General features: G+C 39.7%; 2 protein-coding genes across 6 annotated transcripts; one reads left to right on the top strand and one right to left on the bottom strand.

The window, feature by feature from the left end:
• The first annotated feature begins 2,368 nt into the window (after positions 1 to 2,368).
• Psf2 (DNA replication complex GINS protein PSF2-like protein) lies at positions 2,369 to 3,367 on the top strand. Its single transcript, XM_034326086.2, has 4 exons — positions 2,369 to 2,712; positions 2,785 to 2,893; positions 2,949 to 3,110; positions 3,181 to 3,367. The coding sequence occupies exons 1-4, from the start codon at positions 2,468 to 2,470 to the stop codon at positions 3,223 to 3,225; spliced, it is 561 nt and encodes a 186-aa protein (XP_034181977.2). The 5' UTR covers positions 2,369 to 2,467; the 3' UTR covers positions 3,226 to 3,367.
• Positions 3,368 to 3,398: 31 nt separating this feature from the next.
• Traf4 (TNF receptor associated factor 4) lies at positions 3,399 to 25,966 on the bottom strand. 5 transcript variants are annotated; one of them, XM_034326076.2, is made up of 8 exons: positions 25,649 to 25,965; positions 25,086 to 25,355; positions 15,034 to 15,186; positions 6,496 to 6,600; positions 5,664 to 5,825; positions 5,141 to 5,458; positions 4,791 to 5,051; positions 3,401 to 4,677 (listed from the first exon to the last, which is right to left on the bottom strand). In XM_034326076.2, exons 3-8 carry the CDS (start codon positions 15,061 to 15,063, stop codon positions 4,324 to 4,326), a joined length of 1,230 nt encoding a protein of 409 aa, XP_034181967.1. In that variant the 5' UTR covers positions 15,064 to 15,186; positions 25,086 to 25,355; positions 25,649 to 25,965; the 3' UTR covers positions 3,401 to 4,323. The 5 variants fall into 5 exon arrangements, with proteins under 5 accessions (XP_034181966.1, XP_034181967.1, XP_034181968.1 ...); XM_034326077.2 differs by lacking the exon at positions 15,034 to 15,186 and having other exon boundaries at positions 25,649 to 25,966; XM_076687985.1 differs by lacking the exon at positions 25,649 to 25,965 and having other exon boundaries at positions 25,086 to 25,576.
• Between the last annotated feature and the right edge of the window lie 840 nt (positions 25,967 to 26,806).

Raw genomic sequence — 26,806 nt, 5'->3', positions numbered from 1 at the left:
ACCCGATTGCTTTGCATTAGTGTATAGAGTTTCCTGCTAGTTAGTGTTGCGATCATGAATATTCGCGTTTTGCATTAGTGTTGCGCTAAATGATGAAATGCCCAAAATATCCAGTGGAGCTGCCATAGTCCATAAGGCAACTATGGATCAGCTGCCGTGGTACAGCCTTCGATTGGCTGTATCCCTTTTTTAGATTAGTGTTGCGTCTTACAAAATTCGGTAGATTTGAGTAGTGTTGCGATACAGTTCGCGTTTTTTCATTTTTTCTTATTTTCAGCTTAGCGTTGCGCATAATGGAGCAGCCTTCACGCGTACGCTTCTGTATTAAACAAATTAATAAAATTAGTGTTGCGAATGAATTCGCGATTGGTATTAAATTTTTCACTTTTTTGCATTTATTAAAGATTTGCTTAGGGATTGCTCTTATGGGCAATCAAACTTTTCTTTTCAGGTTCCCCTATTCCCCCGCCCCGCCTCAACCTATTTTCTTTCTTTTTTAATTTTGAAAAGTTTATGCATTCGGTTGTTGGAAATTTCTAACTGAAATCACTTACTTAATAACAATTTTTTTTATAAATCTTTTTCTGCTTTTATTTTGGTACTGAAATTCGCTTTTAATTCATATTTTGTGACTAATTGATGTTTGCTTATTTGATTTTTTGAAATTTTATTTTTACTAATGTATCTTCTTTTCTGGTATTACATTTTTTTTCCTTTCTATGAATTCGATTAATGAATTTCTGTTGCAGTGAAATATCTTTATAGGAAGTGTGAATTAATAATATCGGATAATAGAATTCCAAAAATGGAGTTCAGTGTATCCAATTAAGTAAAACAAGGTGAAAATGATTGAAAAGGGAAAATGATTCTTATGAGTGGTAATATCTGAACTGTATTATTTTCAAAAATTGTATTTAATTCTTTTCTGTTTGCTTCAGGCGGGTTGTAAATTTATAATTAAGGCTACATGAGACTCATTATTTTCTTAAATTATGTTTAATCCTTTTTATTTTGTTTCAGGAGATATTCTAAGAACAACAATAAAATCAACAAATTCATTAAAGGTATTCGTTTATACTCCTTTATATTTTTATAGAGCCAGGTTGTAAAGTTATTAATAAATATGAATTTTAATATTTTAAAAAATGATGTCTAACCCTTTTCAGTTTGTTTCAGGAAGCATTCTGGTGAGGACAACAAAATCAACAAATTCATTGTACTTATTTATGTATATCCCTTTAAATTTTTATATAGACTATATATGACGTTATAATAACTTTAAAGATATAATCGTTAAACACTGCAGTGTTTAATTAGGAAACGTTAGATTTAAGCGAGTTTTTAATATAATTACGAGCGCTCGTATAGCCAGGTATTCTTAGTAATGTAAGTATATAGGACAAATATGCAATTGCATATTTATTAATTACAGATCTGTAATCAAAATCAAAATTAAAAAATGTTACAATAGGAATAAAAAGCAAAAATGTACGTAGATATATGTATAGATAAGTAGATAGGTAGGTAGTGATTAAAAATAATGCTTCTTTTGTTGTTCGTTTGCACAACAATGAAAAGCGTTTTGCAAATGTGCATCAGGAGGATGATGTTATTGAATAAAAGTAAAAATTTGCATAAATGGAGGGTGGATGGGATGAGGTAGGGCGGGTCTCCAAACCGCAGCAACCTCCTTGTGGTGAGACCTGGACAATCAGTATTATTTCATGGATAATTAATAACTGCATCATTATTTCTATGATACATTTATTAATTATACAGCAAATAATACGAGCGAATTGGCTGCGAGGTTTGTAGGTTGTTTTTCTATTTCTTCTCTACTATGTTTGTTGTTTAACTTTGGAACTTTCGTCTTACTTTTATTTGATTATTAACAGCGTTGAAATATTTAATATTATAGGATACGACACTGTATTACCGAAAATGGTAACGGAGTTGTATAACTTGCCGACAAATGCGATACCGGGGTCTATGGTTCTTGTATATGCTTATTAGGATGTCAATTACACAAAGTTATTCTCTTTTGTAATAATTAATCGCGTGATGCAGCACCATTACGTCGCTGCAAATAACACCCGGGGTGTTAACACCCTCTCTGTATCTCTTTATCAGAATTAAAGTTTTGAGAATTTCTGCTTCACCTGTAACGCTATTTTTCCTAGGGAAGCCTATTATGCTCGATACTGTATGGTTGTTGTTTTGTAATAGCTATAATAGCTCGTAGTTTTTAATAAAGTTTCAAATTTTTAATTTCAAATTTCATACGCGTTGCACATGCGCTTCGAACAGTTAACGCACTGTGCAACAGGTAGCGTTTCGATCGTAGTAATGTGTACAAGTTTCCCGCCGAAATTAATTCGCACGAGGAGTGTCGTCGACGTAGTCATGTTTAAAATATCTCAAGTTTTCCATCTAAAAGTTATTTAAAATACAACGTGAATACTAAACGATGGATCCGAGTGAAGTAGAATTTCTCGGTGAAAAGGAGTTGGTCACCATTGTACCCAATTTTACTTTCGATATGATATATTTGATCTCGGGAACGGTAGGTCCTTTCCGTGCAGGTTTACCTGTCAAAGTTCCAATTTGGTTAGCAGTGAATCTGAAACAACAACAGAAATGTCGAATTATTGCTCAAGATTGGATGAACGTTGATGTTTTGAATGAAGTTAAAGAAGATGAAAAATTATCAAGGTAAGAGAGCGATTTTTTATTTGTTTATTTTAATAGAACGTCTGTGTTTCCTGTAACATATATTTTTATTAGATTATTCACGAAAATGCCGAGTAATCACTACATGGACGAAGCACAACTTTTATTAAGTGTTGCGAGTGATGATATACCTGATGCCGATGGAATAAGGACAGCAATAAAGGTAGTGTGGAATATGAAATATTCAGGTTTCATTATCATACCTATTTTAATTCCAGGACATATGGGATATAAGAATGTCTAAGCTTCGTACATCAATGGATGCATTGTTAAAAAATGAAGGTTTGCATGGAAAATTAGACCATTTAACTCCCATGGAAATCAATAGCGTGCGTCCACTATTGCCACATACCTTAGATCAAATGTTGAGAATTCAGAGTGTATGTATATAAAAACCTTATCATTAGCTGTGAGGTCTCTGTTTAAATTTTTAAATCAATTTTATTCCAGGTTGCAGGTGTGGCACAGTCTCAGTTTACAGAGGAATCACAATGAAGTTAACACTTATAGGTACACTTTTGTCTTTAGAAATACTTACTTTAAGAAATATATTTTTTATGTCTCTAAATGCATAAGCATTTTATGAAATATTTTTATTGTGATATTGGTATGGAAGCAAATGGTATGGATAGTAAAATTACACTCCTCTACAATATACAAATGCAATATAATAGTTTTATTGTTCCTTACTCTTAAATCATTACATACAGTCACTAGCATCTCAATCACAATTTCTCATTATCACTAAAGGTGTAATAACATCGTATTTACATTGGTAGATTCGGCCGGTTCAACTAATTACTCGCTCGTTCATCGCTCGGCTTTTTCACAATATTTACATTCCTTAAACTTATAGTATACAGTCCTTTAATAATCTTTGATTTCAATTCTTAAGAGTAAATCTCGCTTTAGCAAACTTAACGCAGATTGATCGACGTAACTTTGCGACCGTAAATCGATATCCGGTACCATTAATTTTCAGTTAAATTCTCAATTCTACGTTAAGCTTGTAAAACCGAAGTGTTCATTGTACGCTGCAGAAAATGGAAATTATATTACAATGTGACGGGAATTGGGAACCGAAATAAACACAAGAGTTTGATGTTATCAATGCACGTAATAAAACTTTGAAATTCACTCTGAATATCTTTAGCTCCTTATTATCTTTACATTGGTAAAACAAAAGTTGACTAAGTCAAGTGACTTCATGTTGTGTTTGTTTGCTGTTCCAAGTAGTATGTTTTGTTTGGGGAATTACTATTGCCTCCTAAAATTGTATCCGTAAAGATCCTGTGTATGTTAACTCAATTTCACAATATCATACTGTCAGTGCAATGACCTAAGTACCACATTGTGCCCTTGTATATAAAGTACTTCGCGCTATCACGCCATGTATACGCGATCGATGTTAATAAATACAAAACATCGTTAATCGTTTACTAGACTGACGTTACATGTAAAATAAGAAATGCGTATAAACCATATCGAAACGTTTACGTCTGTATCGTGACGATATTAAGTATATTATTGTGGAGAACGATAGCAATTGAGTTAGTATGATACAACGTTACCGAAAGAATAATGCTTATCGATCTAAACAGCCACAATTTTACTAGGATCAACCTTAACTCGTATAAACATGGTATTGTCTTTGACGAAGTGCCGTTTCTTGACCATTTCATGGGAAACGAATCGAGGGAAACCAAAACCAAGAGAATCGGGTTCACGACTTGGCCTCTGGAAGTTCTTCCATGTTGGATCCGGTATAAAGCTTTCCACGATATTGCAAGCCTTCTCTGCCACCACCGTCTGATCGAATATAGTGAAAGATACACTGTGAGAAAATGGCCATCGCAACAGAGCATCATACTCTCCGGGAAGAATCTTTATGTATATAGAGATGTGACTTCCTTCGCCGGTTCCATTTCCATTTAAGAAAACTGACGCCTGAAATGTTCATCGTTTATGAAAACAACTTGTACAACATCGACCAGAGTATTTTGAAGAATTCAGATGCTTTCAGAAACTTTGTACGACGAAGATTAATATAGTTTAGTCACCTGTAGCTTATAACCATATTGACTAGTATAGAATGGAGGACTGACAAGTTCCATTCCCTCCTTGGCCTTTGCCTCGGACATTTTCGCACTGTAATCTGTGATCTTCCATATTAGCGTGCCTGTATAATTTAACGACAACTTGCTAATTGCTGATTTCAGGCTGGTTATCTGGTGCTGCTGTTTGGTTACTACACTGCACATCAGGCTCAGGTGCATCTTTGCTGATTCTTCCAGGTGCTTGTCCAATGAGAATCTATTTCCCTGTACCAAAAAGGGTAACATTATTCTATACTGATCTACCGAACTTATATAAAAAGATAACGATAACAAGATTCTGATCATTTTTATACCTTGAAACGACACCCAGCATCCTTGAAGGTACAAGACAAAAGGTGTGTGGTGCAATGGTCCTTCAAGTGGACTTCGAGATCCTCCCTTGGTAAAACTGCAGTTTCACAACGATGAGGACAAGCGACTGGAAAACGGCCACACTTGGCGTGATGGGCACCTAGCGTGTCAAAAACAAACTCTTTGTTGCAATAACGACAGGCTACCAGCCTTTTCGCACATTCGCCCAGTTTGTGTTGACTGAGATGCCTTCTTTGCACCTTCATGCCGCATTTGTTCTCGCAGTACAATGGCTCGTAACCGCATGTTCCTGTGTGTTTCTGTAAGTATACAAGCGAACATTAACATTAATTCTTTATAAATAATCAATAACGATCTATTAACATTTACTAATAGCAAGCGTTAAAGAAAAAGAATTCGAGGAATGTAATTCCACTCGTGTTTTCCATTATTTTCATTCGTAGGAAGTGCGGTTAACAGCTAGCACTCGATCGCGATTCTCTAATTAAATGCAACAGCAGTTACCTCGAGTGTGTGACCGGTGAATTCTTTGGCACAGAAGTCGCAGCGAGCTCGTCGTTGAGCGCAAGTGTACTTCAAATGGTCCTCCATGAGTACACGAGGGATCATTGCGCCGCATTTATTGCTGCAGGGAACCGCATCGTGCTTGCAGGTATTCAGGTGAGCCTAAACAGGATAATGCGATTTTTACAATGACGCACCCAGCACGCATTCCTTCTCATCGTTCCCTCTTCGATTATACACTCGCCACGACAATCGTGGAAGCATGAGAACATGAACCATATACTAAAATGAAAAGAGTTACTAATGATTACCATGTATGATATTTTTCTTTTGAATTTTGCTATGTATAATGGATGGTTTTTTTTTTTATTGAGAACTTTGAGATATCAATTTAAATATTACAATTCTGAACTTTTTTCATTTTCAAATTTGCAATTTTAATTGGTTCGTTATACTATAGAAAGGTGTACAAAGCTAGGAAGGTTATTTTGTACACGTCATTTACATTATTTAATGCTTAATGTATTACTAACAACGATCAGCGTTGATAATTGTTCTCACAATTGACCGGAAGGCCAACACAACCTAGCCGTGTGTGGGAGTTAATGTGCCAAGAGCAGTTCAACGACCTATCATGCAAGGTCATTCAAGATCGCAAACACTTAATGAAACGATTTCGAAAGTGTACAATTAAAGAATTTTATTTAACTAAATGAGGTTGACCTTGGGGTATCCTTAACGCCTCCATAGTCTACCTTCGAGTTAATAGAAATCTTCCTTATTCTTTCAAGAAAAAAATGAAATATTTGAAAAAAAAAAAAAGATAAATTACCTTCAATTTTCGAAGTTCATCTGACCACTTGCATCCATCTTTGTGATGTATGCAGTACACAATTGATCCCATTATTGCCTTTTCTGCTTCCAAGTCCTGGAAATTCTGGAATCACACAAAGAAATATCGGTCTTAGCTATTTTGCAAGAATAATCTTTAAATTACACTTTGAAATGTCTTATTTCCATTGTTCCCCTTGAATTGCACTAGAAGTGTTATATCCGTGGCTCCGTTATGCCATAAAAGTTAAAGCCTGTTTCGTAATAATTTGAAGAGCAGGTGTAAAATACGCAACTGATTTCAAACGAGAAATTAGCACTAAAAGATTCTCTCGTGTGTGTACATTGAACAAACATTATGTTCCTGATAACTCCAGTTTGACTAACAAAGACCAAGATTTTCCTTAACATTCTGATGAAATAAAATTCGTTTTCTAAAGAAACTATCAAGTACTTAATTAATTGATAAAGTTTATTAGGTCTGGTTCAAATTAATTGAACTTTCTCCGGAAACACATTGGAAACAATGCAACAAGTTACCTAATCCTTCATTATCATGTCGTTATTGCTGATTTCTCGTCTCAAACGATAGATTCTATCCGTAAACGCTTCTATTGTTTCTATGTTAACTAAGAACATCATTAAATACAAAAGTAATTAAATTACCATTACTTTTATTTTTAGCTACGTTTCGAACTTCTCTCGAGATTTCTTTAAGCTTTTATGGTAATTAAATTACTAAAATTAATTGACTAAATAGTAAATAAAAAAACTAATTAAATCACAAGGTTAGTACATTCAGAAGTAAGAGAGTAATGAAACGGCAGTAAAATAAATAGAAAAATAAACGATAGAAAGTCCTCCGATAAATCAAAATCTATCTACAAAAAACTTTCTTTGGAATAGCCGTAGACATGTGCGCGTTGTCAGGGACAACATTCCAATCCTTTATAGAATTTTCATGTCGCGTTGCTGCTTCCAGGAAGAACGTTCACCGTGTTGAACGACGAGTCGTGACGGTTTTCGGAAATAGCGAGATTCAATAATAACCCTGATGATGCAGGAGGCGCCCCGTACTGAGAAACCATGCGGGAGGCGAAAACCAGAATAAATTTAACACGCTACGCGCACTGTGTGAAAATAATTATTACTTCTATTAAGACTCGTTTTTTCAAATACAAAGGATCATCGATTTCATCGGATTTCTTTTATACAAAATATCCCAATGAATGAACCCACGCAAAAAAAATGTGGAGACAACCTTGAGGTCCTTTAAAAATGCCTTCACTTCCGGAGCCAAAACGGCAACATGTAATTTTGCCTGATTAATTTCGTTTGTCTTGTACCATTTTGGAGCTACAGTTTGACCCAGTTACATGGAACACCCTGTGGATAGGAATGTCCTTTCTTCGGTATCCTGGCACATCCTACACCTTCTCAGCCACTTTCACACAGGTACACCCGGTATGCACGGGAACGTCTGAAGGTGCCTGCGAGTTGAAACCTGCACGACCGGCAAGGTCGAGGAACCTAACGCAACCAGCCACCGACAGCGAGATATAAACACCGCCAGGAATGGAAGAGACAGACCTACCTCTTCAGTTTCGAGATTGCGAAAAAAAAAGATGATCAGGACGAAGAAATAAGAACACCGGCCAGGTCGTGATACCCGTGAATAAAAATACACTGGACGCGATCGAGTCTTGATCTCGCTCCATTCTTATGGTTCATCAGTTTTTGTTCGAAAATAGGAATACAGCACCTAAGGTGTCTCCGCGGGCGATACCTCTTCGTTGATCAAACATACCGAAATGTTCAAGAAGAAATTAAGCTGAAACGACTGAAAGGAAGTACCGTACATTGAACTTGGACATCCGATTGACTGACTCTTAAAACACCGATTACCTCATTTCAATCCGATGATCTGTCACACGCGAAACTCGTCAGGTAAGATAACAAGAGAATCCTGTTGAAGATCATTCTTAAGTCGTACAATTTTATGGAGTGCCAGCGAAGCAAATTGCGTCTGACTAATGCAGCCGCGAGGAATATGCACGAATGCAAATGACCCTTTAGCTCGCGCCTCTCCCTGACCCTTTTTTCCAGGAAGCTCCATAATGGCTGCACCAAACGAATTAGAATACCGACATCGAGCTGACATCATGGGTAGAGCCTCCTGTTCTTCTGATGCTGTTAACACAGCGGTTACAAGTCGTCCTGACGTCACGGCGAAATAACGGACACGATCTTCGCGTACGTTCCACTTATTCCACAGGATGAGAATGACGATCGCGTTATGTAGCCGCGCAAGAATCTCCTAGCTCGAACAGGTACACGAAGAAAATTGGCAAATCGATGGTACCGGTTTACTAAAGTCGCGAAGAAATTTAGAAAATTAACAGTATCGATACGTTAATGTCACGAAGTAATTTGGAATTCATTCATTAATTTGGGATAAACGTAACTTCATCCGTAGAAGTCCAGTTTTGGATTCTTCGTACAGTTTCGAAAAATAACTGGAAGGACCGAGACCGGGCGAGGAGCTACAGTATTTTAATGAAACGGAAAGCAGTCTGACGAGAGTAGTGTCCGGTATTCGAAAAATCTTCAACCGATATTAGCGATGCACGGATGTGACGGTTACGCATTCGAATCCAACGGGCGAATCTCCATTTTTTTCTTTTTCATTATTCGAAAGCACGACCTTGACAACTCGATGACCAAGGATTATCATATCGTATTCTTGGAATGCTGCGCTCGATGATCCGTTCCAGGTGTGCGCGAAATTTCAAATTTTCCCAAATCTTTATCCGACCATCGCTGTCAGAACTTGTTTTTCAAAGATAATCTTTTAAAGACACATTTAGACCGACGATTATTAATATATTATTTGATAACGTCGCGCGTAACGATATGAAAAATGAATTAGAGTCGAAGGAATTAAAAAACGAGGACGAACGTGTTTATCTCTGACGCCTCGATTCACTTCGGTATCAAAATACATCTCTTCATAAATAAATGTAAAACACGTTCTGTATATTTTAAGTAGATCAAGCCTTAATTATGCAACATAAGATAATTCATATCGCTGTTGCTACTATGATACTAAATTAAGTCTGTTTTACAAACACTAGAAGTTGCAATTTAAGATCAAAGGAAAAAAATTTCATTCTTCTCACAGTAGAAAAAAAAATAATTCGACATTCTTTGTTTTCTCAGCTTTCGAACACGCGTTAAAGCTGTAACGTGGGATTAAAGGGTTACAAAGTTCACGACCCGTGAACGTCCAACTAGAATTTCAATGAAAGCATTTTAATTTCAAGCCGGTATCCACCTTCTTTTTTTTTCTCCCCTCTTTGACAACCAACCAGAAACAATCTTATTCTAGGAAACGAAACATTAATTCAGTTCCATGATATGATCGAAAAGCATCAGCGTGAAAACAATATACATTTGAACACAATGAGAAGACGAATAATTGAATGAATTTCACGATTCTGGAATTCCACTGTCGATTAACGTGTATTCCATTAATCTAAGATACATTTATGCATCTTGCGATCATTTTGTTTTAAAGAGAAACTTTTAAGCTAGATAGATTTTCGGAAGGAGAAGCTACCGATAGCCTTTTATCTCTCGTGTACGACTTCTCTTCTATCTTATCGAACCAGAGGAATCTACAAACGTCGAAAATTCCGACCATTTGTATCGTGACACATCCTACATGATTTCACCCTGGAGGATTCACGATTTTAGCGTAATCTGGTTGAACAAAAACAAACGTATTCTTGGTTCATCATTAACGCGGTCGAGTTGAAGATATCAAAGGCTGATCCGATCGTTACGTAAATAAGCGAGCAAGATAACAGTGGATACTAAAATATTGACCACCAATGCCGAGATAAACTTACATCCTAATTATCGATGTTTACGGTGAACTTAAAATAAACGTTGGCTACTCATTTGGTATCTTTCGAGTCTTGCTCGCAGCTCATTTAATATAAGTTTGTCTATGAAAGATAAATGAAAAATCCCAAGGATATTCTGTAAGGACGTTTTCAAGAGGCGAGTACGGGCATGCCGCTACGTTAATTGGAAAAATATACGTTCGTTCCAATTAGAGAGATAAAGAAGATTGCGGAACCTTTCAACAATACCGAGTTCTTCCAAAAGTACCCGGAAATGAAGGTGCACTTGCACTCGGGTCTAGCACGTTCAGCAAGCCCTGTTAAACGTAATTTCTATCGAGATTGCCGTCTCGTACGCCTATTTCTGAAGGCGAGCAGAACAAGATGTTCATTACGATGGAATGCGCGGGGGAACAATGCTCTAAGGAACAACAAACACCGCAGAACTTCCGGCCAAGTTGGAGGCGGTGGTCTCCATGGGAAGAGGAGAGAGAGGAAAGGATCTGCTTTTAAATTAACACGCCTTAATTACCACCACTGGTAAGCATCCGCGTTATCTCGCATTCCAGAACACGTGGGTCACAAATGACTGTACAGACTTAGCTTAATAAGAGCTGACTGAGACACTGCCTCTTAATTCCTTGAGAATTCATTTGGTGACAGTCTTTTTTTAACCCTTTATAACAACGAGCTGAGAATATATAGATAACTGAAACCGAGGTAACGCAACGGGCTCTGTGAGTATGCGTGCTATTTCCTGAAGATTACGCATCACCGAGAGGCCACGATACTTCCTGCGATAATTTCCTGGATCGTCATCATTTTCCAATTGACAGTACCCCATCAAACTATTACTCTATAACTGTAACAGTCACTCTCCGGTCGACGATATCCTTTGTTAAAAAATTCTACGAGTATTTCAGTAGTAATAGAATGATTCTAAAATATGGTTTCACACCTTTAACTGTGAAATGTTTTAATATCTGGGGCTTATACAGTCAGTTACTAGCATACTTCCACGAATGCATTTCAAACAAGTTGAAGCTTATCTGGACGTTTCCCGAGACCTTACCGGTGCGCAGGTTATTGGCCACCATTTCCTATTGTACTTTTTGTTTTCAATCGTTACCCTCTTAACCTATTCTCCGGTTTTAATCGAACGGTTCTGTGAATCAATGACACGACCTTATTTCCTCGCGTGTCATTTCAACTTCCACCCCTTTCGTAACGGTAAATGAATTATAACCGTGAAGAACAATGAAATTTATTTAATATCATAGCACCGAAAGGGTTTACACATGGAGCCACAGTAATTGGTTTTAATTAAAAAGAACAAGGGGTAATAGGATCAGCGAAAGGGCGCTGCTTCTTTTTGCGCGGGAATTCAAATCCACTCGGAGACATATAAAAACTCTGTCTTTCAGGGTGTCGCTTTCTGATCGATATCGAATGTAACGAATCAGGTTAGGTGATCGAACGTAACAAGATGCCTAAAGAATTAACAAATCTATTTTTCGCAAGAGAATCAAATTGCATCGACACATAGTCGGTGGATGGCGCGAGAACAGAAAGCGGAGCCGATACCACGGAGGTGCACGAAGGAGGCCGAACGGGTTCGGAAGCAGCCGAGGCCATCTGTTACGCTCGGTTCCCACGCTTCCGCCGTCGCCTTTCCCCGCCTTTGGACCAGTCCTCATCGCTCCTTTTTCCACCGACACTGCCGGCTCTCCGCGTCGGTTTATTTTATATAGCTGGAGAACGCCTGGACGTCTTTAAACCGCGACTCCACGTTTTCTGTTACGAGGCTAAACTTTTGTCCATTACCGCGGCGTATCCCCGACGACCGGCAACTTCGCACACACCGTACCGACGCGTTAAGTCAAAGTTACGGCTCGTCTTTCGAAAATATCTTTATCTATTTCGGTATCGTCTTTCTACCAACAACACGTGTCTCGATGTATACCTACTCGGTAATCTTCGGTTATGTTTCGCGAAAATATCGATTGATTTAGAAAAGAAAGTTGTAGATCTCTAAATACGTTTGTTACCGTGGGAGAAGTTAGATAAATTTAGTCATGCAGCTTCGCTTTCTCCGATTTGTTCGTCGAGCCGTCCGTCCGCGATACTTGAAACTGGTCCATGTACCTTCCTGGTAAAACCCGGAAAGGGGTCGTTTTTCTAACAGAAGAAAACCGAGTCCAGATACCGATCTTCCTTTCTAATTTAACACCGCTCTGACTTGTAACCGGACTTCCCACGACGCGTATCATTCCTCGACGAGCAGTTTAATTATCGTCGGAAGAAAAATGGTCGCGCGACACATGTCCGGCTACTCGAATTCGTTTACAAAAGAAAACGAAGTCACTTTGGTGCGGGAGCAACACGTGCCATCAGCGAATCCTCCGCAGTCGCGCCATTGTCATCTTCCCGGGGATTCTGTTTACAGTTTACACGAACGTATCCCCCGAAACGACCCCTGCAGAAAGTTGGCACTCCCGACCACCAGCAGCCGCTTTGAGCCGGCTGTTTTTAAACGTGTTAGCACAAAGGGAATCGTAAACGTGCAGCACGTGTGCTGGCAATGCATTCTCGAGGGGTCTGTGGAACGATTAAACTAACCGCAAGAAGAGATGAACTCGATTCCCTAAATACACGTTCGACACAGTAAGGGGAACCTCCGATGACAATTTCGAGTGACTCCCCCCTTGTTTAGCTATCCATGAATAAATTCGATTGACTGGGTTAAACAGATACACGTGACCGAAGGGAGTAAAACGAGATTCGTGCATCAAGTAATCAAATAATAATTATTCTTCTCTCGAATTTTATTTAAAGATCCTCATTGCATATAAAATACGGGAGTTGTTTTCATTCCTTTCGTTACGCGAAGGTCCACCGTGCTCATTTATGCGTAACTCGAGTCTGAAGATCGATTATACTGCGGCATATTTCGTAATCGTCGCGGTATGCAATCGATAATGAAGGGAGAATCGACCCTTTCGAGGGAAGCCGAGTTTGGAAAAGGCTAGCACGAGGAATAGTTTGAAAACATGTTACCGACTGCCGTGGCATAAATCACGAGCGCTGTTGGGATGATTAGAAATTCTTCTTCTGGGAAACACGTGGCGGTAGACAAACAAGAAAACGAGCCGTTTTATCAGCGGTTTTATTTGATCATTTGAATTTTATGTCTCATGATAATGTAATATTTTGGTTATTTTATTGTCTGAACCGAGGACCGACGTTGTTCTACATATGGTAAAAAGTCGTTTAAAGAATATGCTGGTAGAAAGTAAATGTAATACAATGCAACAAATACGGTGCTTTGAATTTCGATTACATCGTATGAATGCGCGACAGCGAGCAAAAAGGAGACCCCCTTTTGATGTTCAAGATTTATGTAGTGTTTTATTCGGAGAGTGCTCGCGTTTCGATTGCAGCACATACGCCTATGTTATATATGTATTTCGATAAGCAGTTAATGCGCGACGCATTCAACACGGGGGGCGCTCGTAGAAACAAAGTTGAACCAACACAACATTGTCACGATAGAATCATGAGTGGTGCTGTTGTAAACGATATCGAAACGTAACCCTCAGTTTCCGTTTTGTCCAATAATAGATTTCCCCCATTCTGTGGTTTCCCTTTATTCGCATGAAGATTAAGTTACGCGTCAGCTCGGGGCGGTTTATGAAGTTGAATTTAATAAATGCAAAGACTCAACGACGAGCAAACCTAGAAACAATTACTTCTGTTCAAATTGAACTGTACAAGAAGCTCGTTTCTAAAGAAATCATAACGGGGTCTATTTAAAATGTACACCTTAATTATCTTTGGAACGAGTTCACGTCACCTCGTTCCTGGTAAGACATAAAAATCTACGACGTGAAAGTAAACAAACGTATGCAGTTTCGTAGTTGGACGCATGCATGCGACTGAAATGCATAACCAGCGATTAACCCGTTGCTGGTTGAAGCGTATAGCAACAGACCGTTATCTGAAACACGTATGACGATAAACTTGAAACTCTGCTCCAGTATATTCGAAGAATGACCTGCGTGCAATTTGGTATGCCAAATAACAATTATTAACGATTATCCAACTTTCCACCCTAAACAACTTTTACATTCACCCCCCTAAGATTTTGAATGGCACTGCATCACATAGTATCTTGTAAAGTATTACGTGATTGGTAGTTTTTAATTTTGGAGTGGTTAGTTTCAAAACTACTGTATTATAGGGAGTATTCAGTGGAATTTGGCGGAATGACATAACTATCGTATCCTTGATTTTAGCGATGGATGTTTAGTCAATTTTGAAAAAAATGCGATTAATAAAAGGTTTCCCCCGAGAGGGAATTTGAACGCGAGAAAATTTGAAAAGTGCCATCAGTAGCGCGGTACTACTCCCACACACCCTATGCGTTTTTTCAAATGTCAGACGTATTTTTCTTATAGTTAGTCATCTGCGGCTAAGGTACAATTTTATTATAAATATACACTATCATTCCAGCAAGTTTGAAACTGCCGAGGTCCACACCCTGAAAGTCCTACGATATCTTAAAATTGCAATAAATATGTTATGGAAAGCAAAAAAAAAGAAAAAGAAAAAAAAAACAAAAGATATCTAACCTCGTCGGTAATAATCGGTGCCTTGTCCATGTTGTCGTTGATGGGACTCGGTGGCGACGTGGGGCTAGCACTAGGGCTCACATGAAACCCTTTTGATTCCTTGGCAGGCCTCTGGGGGGATACCCTCGCAGGGAAGCTCAAGGTTTTCGTCCACTGCGACAAACCACGCACCATCTTTTTCTTTTTCTCTTGTCAAATTTCACCGATGCAACAGTGTTATCTATTTTATATAGGTGTGTGTGTGTGTGTGTGCGTAAACGCAGCGCGGCGATTCGAACTCGGTGTATTTGCACTCGCGATTATTTAAAGGCGCGTTCGCGAACAAAGTTGAGCCGATATCAGCATTCGTTCCCAAGCGAAATCTCCTTCGGTTCGAATCCTCGCGAGACTCGAATTCACTTTAGAACGTTTACCGATCGCTTATAAATATTAATCGACGTATCGAGAGATCGACTCGCGTGTATCCGTGTCGTGACACGCATGGAAACACTCTGATCGCACGCGCGCTACCAAACGCATGCCACGAAGTTTACTCACAGACTGTTCGCAGTCGGGTCGGTTAGGTCTCTCCGCGGAACGGTCGCGTCATGCCCGCTGGACCAAGCGCGCTGATTGGTAGATCCGATAGAAAGCGACAGGTTATACGTGCCCAACAAAGATGGACGAATGGAAAATGGCCAATGGGGTAGTTTGTAACAGCAGGAGGGAACGAGACAGAAGGGATTCAGCTAGGACGAACCGCGACCGCGATATCATTTCCAAAGGTACATCTACCGTCAAGGGAGTCTTGTTGCTCTTCGTTCGTCTTCGTTCAAGCGAACGAACGAGTTGAAGAGAATGAGAAGTTGGATGACTTTGGTTGAACGGAGATAACCGAGAGGCAGAGACGGTGAATGAAGGAACGTGTGAAAGAGATTATCGGATATGTGGCACAAGTACAGTGACTTAGAGCGGAGCCGACCCTAGTCCAGGGAAAACAGGCCACTCGAGTTGCAAATATAAAAAAAGACAAAGTGTCTTACAGTAAACTGATAGCGAATCGAAGGAACTGGAATGATTAGGCACGTCCCTAAGTGAGTCATTCAAAATTACCTGTACAGTAGGGACTAAATCAAGATTACCGACGAATCGTCTAACTCAGGTAGCCGGGGGAACTGTATTAAAGCGGTACTTTTACTAGCACCCTTTCTGAAACAAAGAATTTGTTGGACGCGTGATCGGTAAAGACACTCGTGTTGCCAACTGCAGGTCCGTGAACGTGGAGGGGAGCAAAGCGACATTGTAAGGCCCAACTGTGGAGGCATGTTCCTTACATTCAGCCACGTTCAACTGTATGTAAGTACGCGGACAGGATCTAGCCAGCTGCGGCCTTCTTCGACCTTCCCCCCACCAGGCCCGGAATCGAGCCTTCTGACCAGCTTCACGAACCGGTACCGGCGTTCTAACAAGGAACATCCGCGAAGTCTCCGCCTTCGATCTTCATGAGACATTATCTTGCGAAGGACAGTCCGAAAATTGGCCGCCTCCATGCTTTTTGTCGCTTGGAATTTACGGCCTGGCCGTACTTCTAGTGCACAAGTTAAATGCATCGAATGCCTGGTCCGTAAAACTTAGCCTGGGGTATCCCCAATCTATGTAACTAAATTTGGAAATCTGAAATCTATGACCTATTGTTTATTTCGTATTTACCATATTACCCCTTTCTCTTATCAATTTGTCATCGGTTTGTTCCCAAATTCCTGAGACATTAGTCAGCCTGACCATTTCTCAAAACGTCCAGGCGTAACAATATTATCTAGTGACTTCACTGTTTAAAATCGTGTCTACACAAGCATTTAGGAGGCTCGAGAAAAGGTGAAACCCTCAAATTTGAATTTTTAAATTCACCGTGCCCGTATGGCTCAGAGTTCACACCATCTGTTCTCATTTCCCCGGGTCTGTTTCTTTCGTTTGAAATTCCTTTTGCCCATCAGATAAGCCAGCATTTGACCGTCACCCTTCTCAGTGGGGTGTGTCTGTTCTAAATTTCATTGCTGTCTGTAGGGCGGGTCGTATCCGATTCAAAGCACGTCCCCTTGAATCGGCTACCGGTGAACATTAATTACCTTGACATATGTTTGCGTGTTTGCGAAATGCATCGGGTTTCTGTCATAGTAAACCCCTAACTTTGGGAAATTGCTTTACTCGTCAGACTGAATAAAAATTGTTCAAATGATTGGCATCTAGTCTTTATTGCAAGATTGTTTAACAATTCAATAGATTGACGTTCCTCGACAAAGTTAAGGGTTCTTTTATTCAAAGTCCGCAACAGGTGCACCGTCAGGTCGCATTAATTCCTCTGAAGACGTACTGCAATTTTACAGACCTGATATTCACGATCGTGCACCTTTTGGACCCTTTTTATACACAAGGCAGGTGTCTCTCCCCTCTTCGTATCTATAGATCAAAATCTCTTCTCCTGTTGCCTTGAGTCGTACCTAAGGATTACATTTTTATTTTTTTTCCCCGATTAGAAATTTCTCCTCGCATATTTTATTTCACACTTTCGTTAACAGATCTAATGAAGTTATAAAACGTGAGTAAATGTAGGCTACTTGCATACAAAGTCTTAGCTATTAACGTGCATACAGGAACAATAAATTAAAAACTAGAAAGTCGGTCATCTAAATTGTGAATATCTGTCGGAAAAAGAAGAAACGCAATCGTAAACTGCATTTTCCAATGGCATCATTCAGGCTACTTTTGCTCGAATAGAATATCCTCGCGTTAATGTAATTAGTGCATAACGTTTCTCGCGTCGAGAGATACGATATCCTTTAACAAGCCGATATCCTTGAATTATGGAAATCGTGTGTGACAAAGCAGTGAAGTCTAAAGTAAACGAAATTTCATGATTAGCTGTCGCTGTTCCAAATGACAGAGTAGAAAGTCGTCAAACGTGATCAAACGGTACACGAGCATTTAACCATCGACATGCTTCTCAAGTGGTCCTTTCACCAAGGACATATCCTAAATATTCCAGATTTTCATTGGTACAACCGTGATTACGTTCAATAGTTAGCACTTAAGATTGGCATGCGTTCTCTTGACGTTTAGTCCAGTTTTGCATCCGGCACAGGTAGATACTGGGGAAAGGTCGAGCTGTCGACCTGAATAACCTGGTGGTTACGCAATAATTGTGGCGAACTGGTGCGCTTTTTACGTTGCAAGGCTGTACATGAATAGGAGGTTGGACGTATGATCAGAACCAGATTGAAACCCGCTTAGGTATTGACATTAGAATACGAAGCTTGACAATATTAGCTTAGCCTGTTAGCTTTATATTTTGGAATTCAGAATTATTTTTTCAAGTTAAAATTTAACATTCGTTCAATCGCGTTCTGTATGGGCTGTTTTTGAAATAAACTCACCCTCGGTGACATTCAATGAAATTCATCCCCAATCGATATTCGACGCGGCAGATCGCGCACAGAACTATTCGAAACTCAGCGGAGGGAACAAAGAAAGATTTTTCGAGACACCGATGCGAGAAGCACCTGGAGAGGTGACGGGAGGGACCATTCGGAGGATAGGAGCAGCCGGGGAATAATATTGGGAAGTCTGCAGCTGTCACAGCAGCTGCAACTCTCCTCCCTTGCTCACAATCTGACCGGCAGCTTTTCTGCTTCTTCCTCCTCCTCCTCCTCCTACTCTTCTGCCACCTTTCTTTCGTGTACGTACGCCATCACCTCGTTCTCATGCCCTAACTTCTGCCTCACGTTCTCATTTGACCTGCTTTCCGAGGAGATTTTACAAAAACCACCCTACGGATTCATTGCTCCTTCAACCCTTTGACTATCATCCTCCCGCAAACTTCAATTTTAAATTTTCATTAAAACTTTTAGAAGACGAGAACGAGACCTTGTAATAATTTTTAGTGTAATGATCGTGAAGTAGGTTCTTGTGCGTTAACATTCATTATGTCGTGATTAGTAATTGTTAGTTAAATAAGTGCGCATGCACGATTTTAGGACACTAGCAATTTTATTAGTAGACGAGCGATAATTACTTGTAAATTATCGGTAACATGACTTGACAATTATAAGATGGTTAATTTAAAGGGTTAAATGAAAAATTCTTTACACCTTCGATTAATCAGGGAATATTTATAACGATCGAGTCCTGGCGTACCCTCGGGATTTGTAGCCAAGCATCCAGGACCACTAGATTACCCCCACCGTCGTGCAAAGGGAGCAGATGTGCACGTGGCGCAGGAAGTTTAGTTTTACAGAAGGAGCAGCTGACCGACACCGTGCATTCCTCGTGGAAGAAAGCCGAGAGGAGGATGGTCTCGGTGGTTGGCTTCGAAAGGGGGATGATTGCGTGCTCGGTTCAGCCTAGATACACCCACATGTTCTCGTCAGGGTACGGAAACGAAGGGGCCCCCTTTCAAGGAGGCAGCCCATTAACGTGCTGAGGGCACATTCATTTCCTCGCTCCACGTTTTCATTTCACGTTTTAAGGGATACTTATTGGACAGGGAACAAGTAATTTTCTCCTGGTAGAACGATGGAAGGTTGCATTGTAAAGTGTATCGTGCAATTTTTTTCTCAGTATTCAGAAATTACTTGACAATTTGAATATACGTATCAGTAAAACTTTTATGGTCGCAACCTTTTTGAAAATTGCAACTATTGTGTATCAAGTTTCATTGTCTGTGAGAAACATCGGGTCAAAGAGGTGAATAACCCTCGCTCATTAACGATACACTAACACGTTCTCAGAAGTGCTACATTATTACCAATACACGAATAAATTCAGCTGATGTTTTTAATTAATCCATCGTTTCGATTCACCGACAAAGACATGATGGTAGGGGGTCGATCGAGACGGGACCGGAAGTCGGAACTATTACAACCGGTTTCGAAAGGTGGCCAGGATAATATACATACATTGTAGCCTGTACGAAAGCATCGCAAAGGTAGTCATTACGAAACTCAACCTTTTCCACGCGGTATATTTTACGATAAATCGTTCGTGAAATTCTTCCCTCTCTTTCTCCCACGTTCGGGAGATCGATAAATCTTTACCGACAATGATTCCGCCAGGAGGGTTCAAGTTTGCACCTGGAATCTATGCATTCCACTCGAGCCGTACAACGTTCTTCTAGCGAATTCCTGACAAATCGTCTTTTAATTGAGTCCCTCATTGTCTCTCGGTTACCTGGGAAACTTATTAACCCTTTCGCAAGATGCACTATTGCATAAAAGTAATTTTTTTCATAGAAAGAAGAAAAGGCACACGATTCATCAAAAGAGTATATTGGTGAAATCGAATAAGTAGAAAGGAAGAGTGGTAATTAGTCATCTTTAATCGCGAACTTTACTGATCACAGTGATCGTTTCTGGTTGAAAGTCGCTAGAATTCCGACTGAACGGGACACCCTGTATTCGTGGTGGTTGTGTAATCGGCCTTAAGGATAAACGGACGCACACATTCGCTCGTTGAGTAGCTACATTTGTAAGTAGGGAGGGCTCGTATCACAAAACGGCCAAGTGAAAGGATAGGCAACAGTTCATCTCGTGTCTCAACCTCCAAGCAACCTTCTCGAATATATCCTTTCGTGCTGCAAGTGCGTCAACTATTCGCAATAAGACCGCGAATAGCTCATTCGAATTCACATAGCACGAGATTCCCGCTTATCTGTTCTGTTTTTTTTTTTTTTTTTTTTTTTTGCGACGAAAACTGATCTAATCGTCTGTACCTGTCTTTACGAGGCGAACTCATTTTATCGTAAATATCCGTCTACTTTAGATAATCTTATCGGTAAAACTAATCTATCGGTATCCTTTCAAACGGTCAGTCAGTCTATCGTATCGAAAGAGTTGCATCTATGATTACCATCTTCCTTCGATTTCTTCTATTTTCGTCTTATTTCAAATCACATCGCGGAGATTCTTCGGTCGAAATAAGGAGTTCAATAGACGAATGATAAGGAATAAAGGTGAACTTTAAAATGTACTTCTCAAGGTACGATGAATTAAAGAACATGATGATGTATTTCGAGAGCAATGAATATTCATCGGATAATTATAGTTGTAGAAGTCTGTGCGTTATTGAAAAAAAAAGAATTCATTAGTTTATAATGTTCGAAATGAAGGCCGTGATATATTCTTGCAAGACGTAAAAAGTATTTTAATCTATAAGTAGCTTTTTTTATCTCCACTATGCAAGTCAGCTTTATGAATTAATTATGATCGTCTAAATAAACATGGGATGATAAAAGTGTACTTCTATGACGTGTTCAGTTATCGAATCAACATTTATAAAAAAGATGGAATACAGTTCAAAGGTGTGCTTTTTTGATACCTTTTCTATCGCACTCCGTTATGCAGAATGGCAGATAGAATGAAGTCCAAACGACTTCTCTTCCTGTAGTCTTCTTTCCTTTTTTCACTTCTCTCGACAAGTTCGTAATTACGTTATTAATCAACGAATTATATCGTGTATTTACTCAGCTTATTACCTTTCATTTTTCAAAGTTAATCAAGAGACGACGTGTCTCGATACTCTTTCATTTCCGGGAATAACGCAACTTGGGTCGAAAAAGAAAGCTCGTTATGCAATAGCATGCATACTGGCCTACATAAGAGAATAAATAGTAATCCTGCGAGCCAGAACGTGAACGAAACGTCTTTGGAAGAGTGTGAAACATCTGTTGGTCTTCACACGAAATACAGTGGTTCCCTAAATATCCAGATACTAACTCAGTACTGTGCTACTCATCCCTAAGTACTTAAAAGTAAGAAATATCAAGTGATTGCATCTTCCAACACCATCTAAATACAATTGAGGAGTCACTGTTGATTACTTTCGCTGTTTTTTTTTTAAATTTTCAACGTTACGTAGATGAATGCATTTGGTATCTATTCCTATAGATTCCGAAGAAAGAATGTTTCAAATAAACTGGCTGGCTTCGACGTTCAGAATAGCGATATGTCGAAATCTCGAAGGCTGGCAGGCGCGCCGCTTGCACGGTCGAAAGATGCACCTGCATCGGCGCGTCTTTGCCGATCACCAGCCAGATGTTCCTCACACCCGTGCCGAAACTGTCCACAGTAGAACTCCGTTTATATTATAAACATTCGACAGACAAAATGGTTTGGATGTCGCAATAAGTATTCTTCGTGCCAACAACACATGTTCACCTTCTAGTTCGTTATGCAGGGATCAGGATTCGCATACTTCTCGTTCAGAGGGATTTTTAGGGCAATTTATACGCTAGTCTGGCGAACAAAGCTTTCGATGCATTGTTAAGGCTGCAGTGTATTGTTGGGCTATTGGACGATGACTGGGTCAATGCGTTTCTTTCAACTTGATTACACTGCTCGAATAGTGATGCATCTATGAGGGTTGTGTACCAACATAGAGCAATTTTTCGGTTATTAACTCTTATGACAGTGTAATGAAAATGATATTAAAAGTAAAAGACTGCAAGAAATTTATAGGGATCGAAGGCTGTTGATTTATCATATTATATATTGATCTATAAATTTTAGTTTCAACGAGTTATCATTTTCTGAACCAGATTTTGGTACTTTTTGTTTTCAACGAAACTGTCCTGCTTATTTACGAAGAAATGTGTAATGCATTATCCAAAGGATCCCAGCGACAGTTTACGAGCTAAGCACTGAAATATTATCGAAATACTTGCTCTCAAGGACAACAAGTTCAAGCAACAGCGAGTTAATTACAATATATTCGCACCATGCTCGCGTTATTTTCTACGAGTTCTGCAAGCGTTTCGTATAAGGCCAACGGTGTCACGTAAATTGGCTGTAATTGGAAGAAAAGTACTGCTTGATCCCAAGAATATTTTCTATACGTCTACACAAATTTACTTTACCATTCACCGTGAAATCGAACCATCTAATCATGTAAATAAGTAGAGAAAAAACTTACAGAAAATGAGTTCTTGATTTTTCTAATTGTACCATTGTTATCTATCGGATAATATAGGATGTTACTTTGCATCGGTTGCATCCGTTTCTTTTTCCAAAAGCTTTTTATCAGCCGGTGGCGTGCGACCAGCACCATGTCCGACGTCTTCCGCACATGGAAACCAGAGTAACCAGTGCAGCGAGTAAAAAGCTGCAGCTGTCACTGCACGGCAGCTGCAGCGCCGGTGCATCGGGGCCTAGCGATGAGAATAACACGATTCTAAGTCGTTTCGTATTCACGGTGATTTTCGATTTCTCGTCAACTTCTGATGAAGGCTAAACGTTTATAAAAATAGAAAAACTTCAATCCTTATTTACACAGTCTGTTCGTTTACGAAAGATTTTTATTAAAAAAATGATAATGCTTAATTAACATTCGGAAAAACGAACAAGTTATAGTTAGATGAAAATAGAGATGCCGTTTAATTTAGCTTAACGCAATTAAAGCGATGGTAATTTGATAAAAACTGGCTCTAAGGCGTTCACAGAAGCGTTCAATCAGCATAAGAACATGAGCATGGCTAATCGGTCAGGCTCGATCGTTGCAACGTTACGGCTGTTTATCGGTCAACACCGGCATTCCTTGCATATGCAATCGCACACCTAAGATGGATGCACCGAGATGAGAGAAAGTCGAGAATCCTGGCCTCGAGGCTTCGCTTCGAGAAAATAACGAAGCGTTTGTAACACGTATGCACACTCGCGATCACCACCATGAGATAGGCGTGAACGTGCCGCCAAGAAAATGTCATCGGATACCTGCTTCGCCATCCCTTCGATTTCATATTATTCCCATTATTTCTTTCTTTTTCGCGGCTATCCTTTTCAAATGATATACTCGGTTCAAATAAAAACGCGTTTAATGGTTAAGAAATCGCGGACGAATTTCATTTCATTTAATCGTCAGGTGTTACGATGGCGAAAGACATGTTTTTCTGATGAACAGGTTTCTTCAAGTGTGATTATCTTGATTTGAAAATCATCGATGATTATAGGGGATTCTGATTTCGCTAATTTATAGCGAAATCTAATGGTGTCACGTTGAGATACAAGAAAGCTTTTAAGCACTCCTTTTATCGTATCTTGACAATTTTCGCAAAAAAAGATACTTTGTTACATCCTGTTTTAAATACTTAAAACAGCAGAGTGCACTAGAAATTACGTTTTTATTCGATGGAATTCCTCTGAGAGACGTAAGATTAAATAGCGATCGAGTGTTTCACCTGTTTGAAATGATTGAATTAGCGTACGTTCCATTCAAATGAAACATTAACGCGAGTGTAGGCGAGAAACTAACCTGGGTATGTATGAGGTAAGTACACAGTACCGCAGTTGTACACGTGGTTAATAGGTAAACAGTCCGGAGAATGGTTGATGTATCTAGGCTCATTATTCTCCCTCGACAATCGGATCGTTTCGAATTAATAATTCACTAATACCGTTCAATTATCATCGTATTCGAACGATATCTTGAATTACAAATGGTATTTAATCCAATCAAATAGACCTATGTACATATACCGAACAACCTTGCTCGATTAGTGTCATATTGGAAACGTTAGAAAATGAAAAATAAATTTTCCAAGCTTGTAAAGGAAAATAAAGATAGCAGAATAGAGACGAAGCACGTTGGAAATTGCTCGAACTTGGAACTCGTCCGGAACACGTGCGCATTCACGCCGAAGGGACGCCATTACGAACACCTATGAGAAGAAACGCACGAGCCTATTGTCTCAATAGACTTTTCTACCTGGCCTGACTAGCAATGTTCGAAATTTGCTTTTCAAATCATGACCCTGGGATTTCCATGGGCAACCATCGATCGTGAATACTTTATGACGCTCGCTGATACCCCGAAATACCACTAATAAACATTTAATACCCTCGACGACTTATTCCTTCCATAAAATGATAAAGAAACTCGAGGAGGCGGAGGTAGACTAACTTTGAACTGGAATCCTGTGAGAAACGATTTAGAGCTTCTATTTTGGGCGTTTAAGTGCCCAATAAAAGCTCAACTGACAGAATACGTTGATTTTTGTGTTTGGACAAACGTGCAAAAGGTTTACTTACCGACAATGAAATCCTGATGACATTCTAAAGCACTAAAATCGGTAATAAAGTTCCAGTCTTTTATTAAACACGAAGTACAGTCACTTTAGCAAGGGTTCACGTTTGAACTTGAAGAATGTTACACTAAATCATCGTTCGTTTTGGAGAACTCGCGCTTCAGATCGTAAAACGGAAGAAAGCGATCGTTCAACGCTATCGATACACCGGAACCAGGAATTTCGAGCCTTCACATCCTCGCTGGAACGATTCGCAGTCTATTGTCTCTTCTTCCTATTAGAACACGAAGAATAAAAATTTCACAAAGTAAATCACGATTTACTTCTAAATGGAAAAGCTATGGATTTAATTCTACCCTGGCCAGCATTGAAGGGTTAAATTCAAATACACAATAAAAGCAACCCTTTGCACGAATCTAATACCTGCTGCTATTGAGGCTTCAAATCGTTGGGAAAATCCCAAACTCGAATAGAAACGAGACCAATTGAATAGAATAAACCAGGTACATGAACCGTACAAAGAAAAAGAAAAAAAAAAACGATTTGGAAGATGGTACGAATTCGAACCTTTTGGATCCAAGCGGTAGCCCAAGAGAAGTCGAGGAGGAACCAACCAGTTACGAGACGGTCGCAGGAGATACTAAACGATCGTACTGGCTATACGATCGCCGGTTCTAAGCGAGGTGGTTCTTATCAGCGAGAGGAAAAGCTCGATAGTCCGGCCGTGGTGAGCGACAGCGTAACATCGACTGTATGCTCGACGTGTTTCCAGGTGGAGGAAGGTATGTGCCAGCAGGCTGCACACACAGCCTGGCCGGGGAAACTAAAGTCCCATAGGACTTCACCTCTATACACTGTGTACACCTAGATAGTTATATGAAGGCAGGTGCCCGACAGACACAGGTGAACGTGGCGGAACACAGGAAGTGCCAGAGACAGAGAGGCATTACAAAACCCGTGGTACCAAGTGGGGAGAGGCAAAAGACGATACGAAAGGAAGTGGTAAAGGAAGAATTTCGTGCGATTCTTCCAGTCGCGTGCCTCGCTATGGTGAAATGAATTTTTTTTTTTTTTAATTTCTGAAAATGAATTACAAAAGATTTTGTAACTCTTTTGCGAAGAAGGACGCGAGGAGTTGCTTAATCAAGAAAATCCTTAATCACCAGCTTTCCATTTACGCTATAAATGGTCAACTAACCAACGACATGAATTCGTAGAATCGTCTCTGCTAGTTATGGCAAGGAGAGGCTCGATTAAACGACGAAACGATCGAGTCCAGGTAATTTAGCGTGACATTCGACGAGATCCCTCCGCCCATTCGTCCCATTACGACCATCAACCATCAATGAAAACTGTGACGGCGATTAGTTCAAGTACCGATCGGAACGATATCAAATCAATACTCGTTTGATACTTTGGTATCGATTCGTTTGAACGTCATCAATATGTTGGATCAATAAAAATTGTGAACTTAGAGAACCGCCTGTGTCGAGTCGTAAAAGGCAAAACCAGTGGAATTCCTTGAATGTCGTCATGGCGTTATCAATCTACCACCCTGCCCGTTCACGGTGTATTGCAGCACCATCGTGTGGAATAGGGCCACCACGTTGTTATGCTACTTGCGACTCCATGGTGTACAGGAATAGCTTGAAAGGCCGTAGCCCCACCTCTGCGTCCCACGTGCGTGTATGCAGCTCGCCATATTTTCCTGCATGCAAGAAGAAT

This window comes from Osmia lignaria, chromosome 3, assembly GCF_051020975.1.
Source record: "Osmia lignaria lignaria isolate PbOS001 chromosome 3, iyOsmLign1, whole genome shotgun sequence".
In the NCBI taxonomy this organism is placed as follows: Eukaryota; Metazoa; Arthropoda; class Insecta; order Hymenoptera; family Megachilidae; genus Osmia; species Osmia lignaria.
This window is presented reverse-complemented; position numbering and strand designations above follow the sequence as displayed.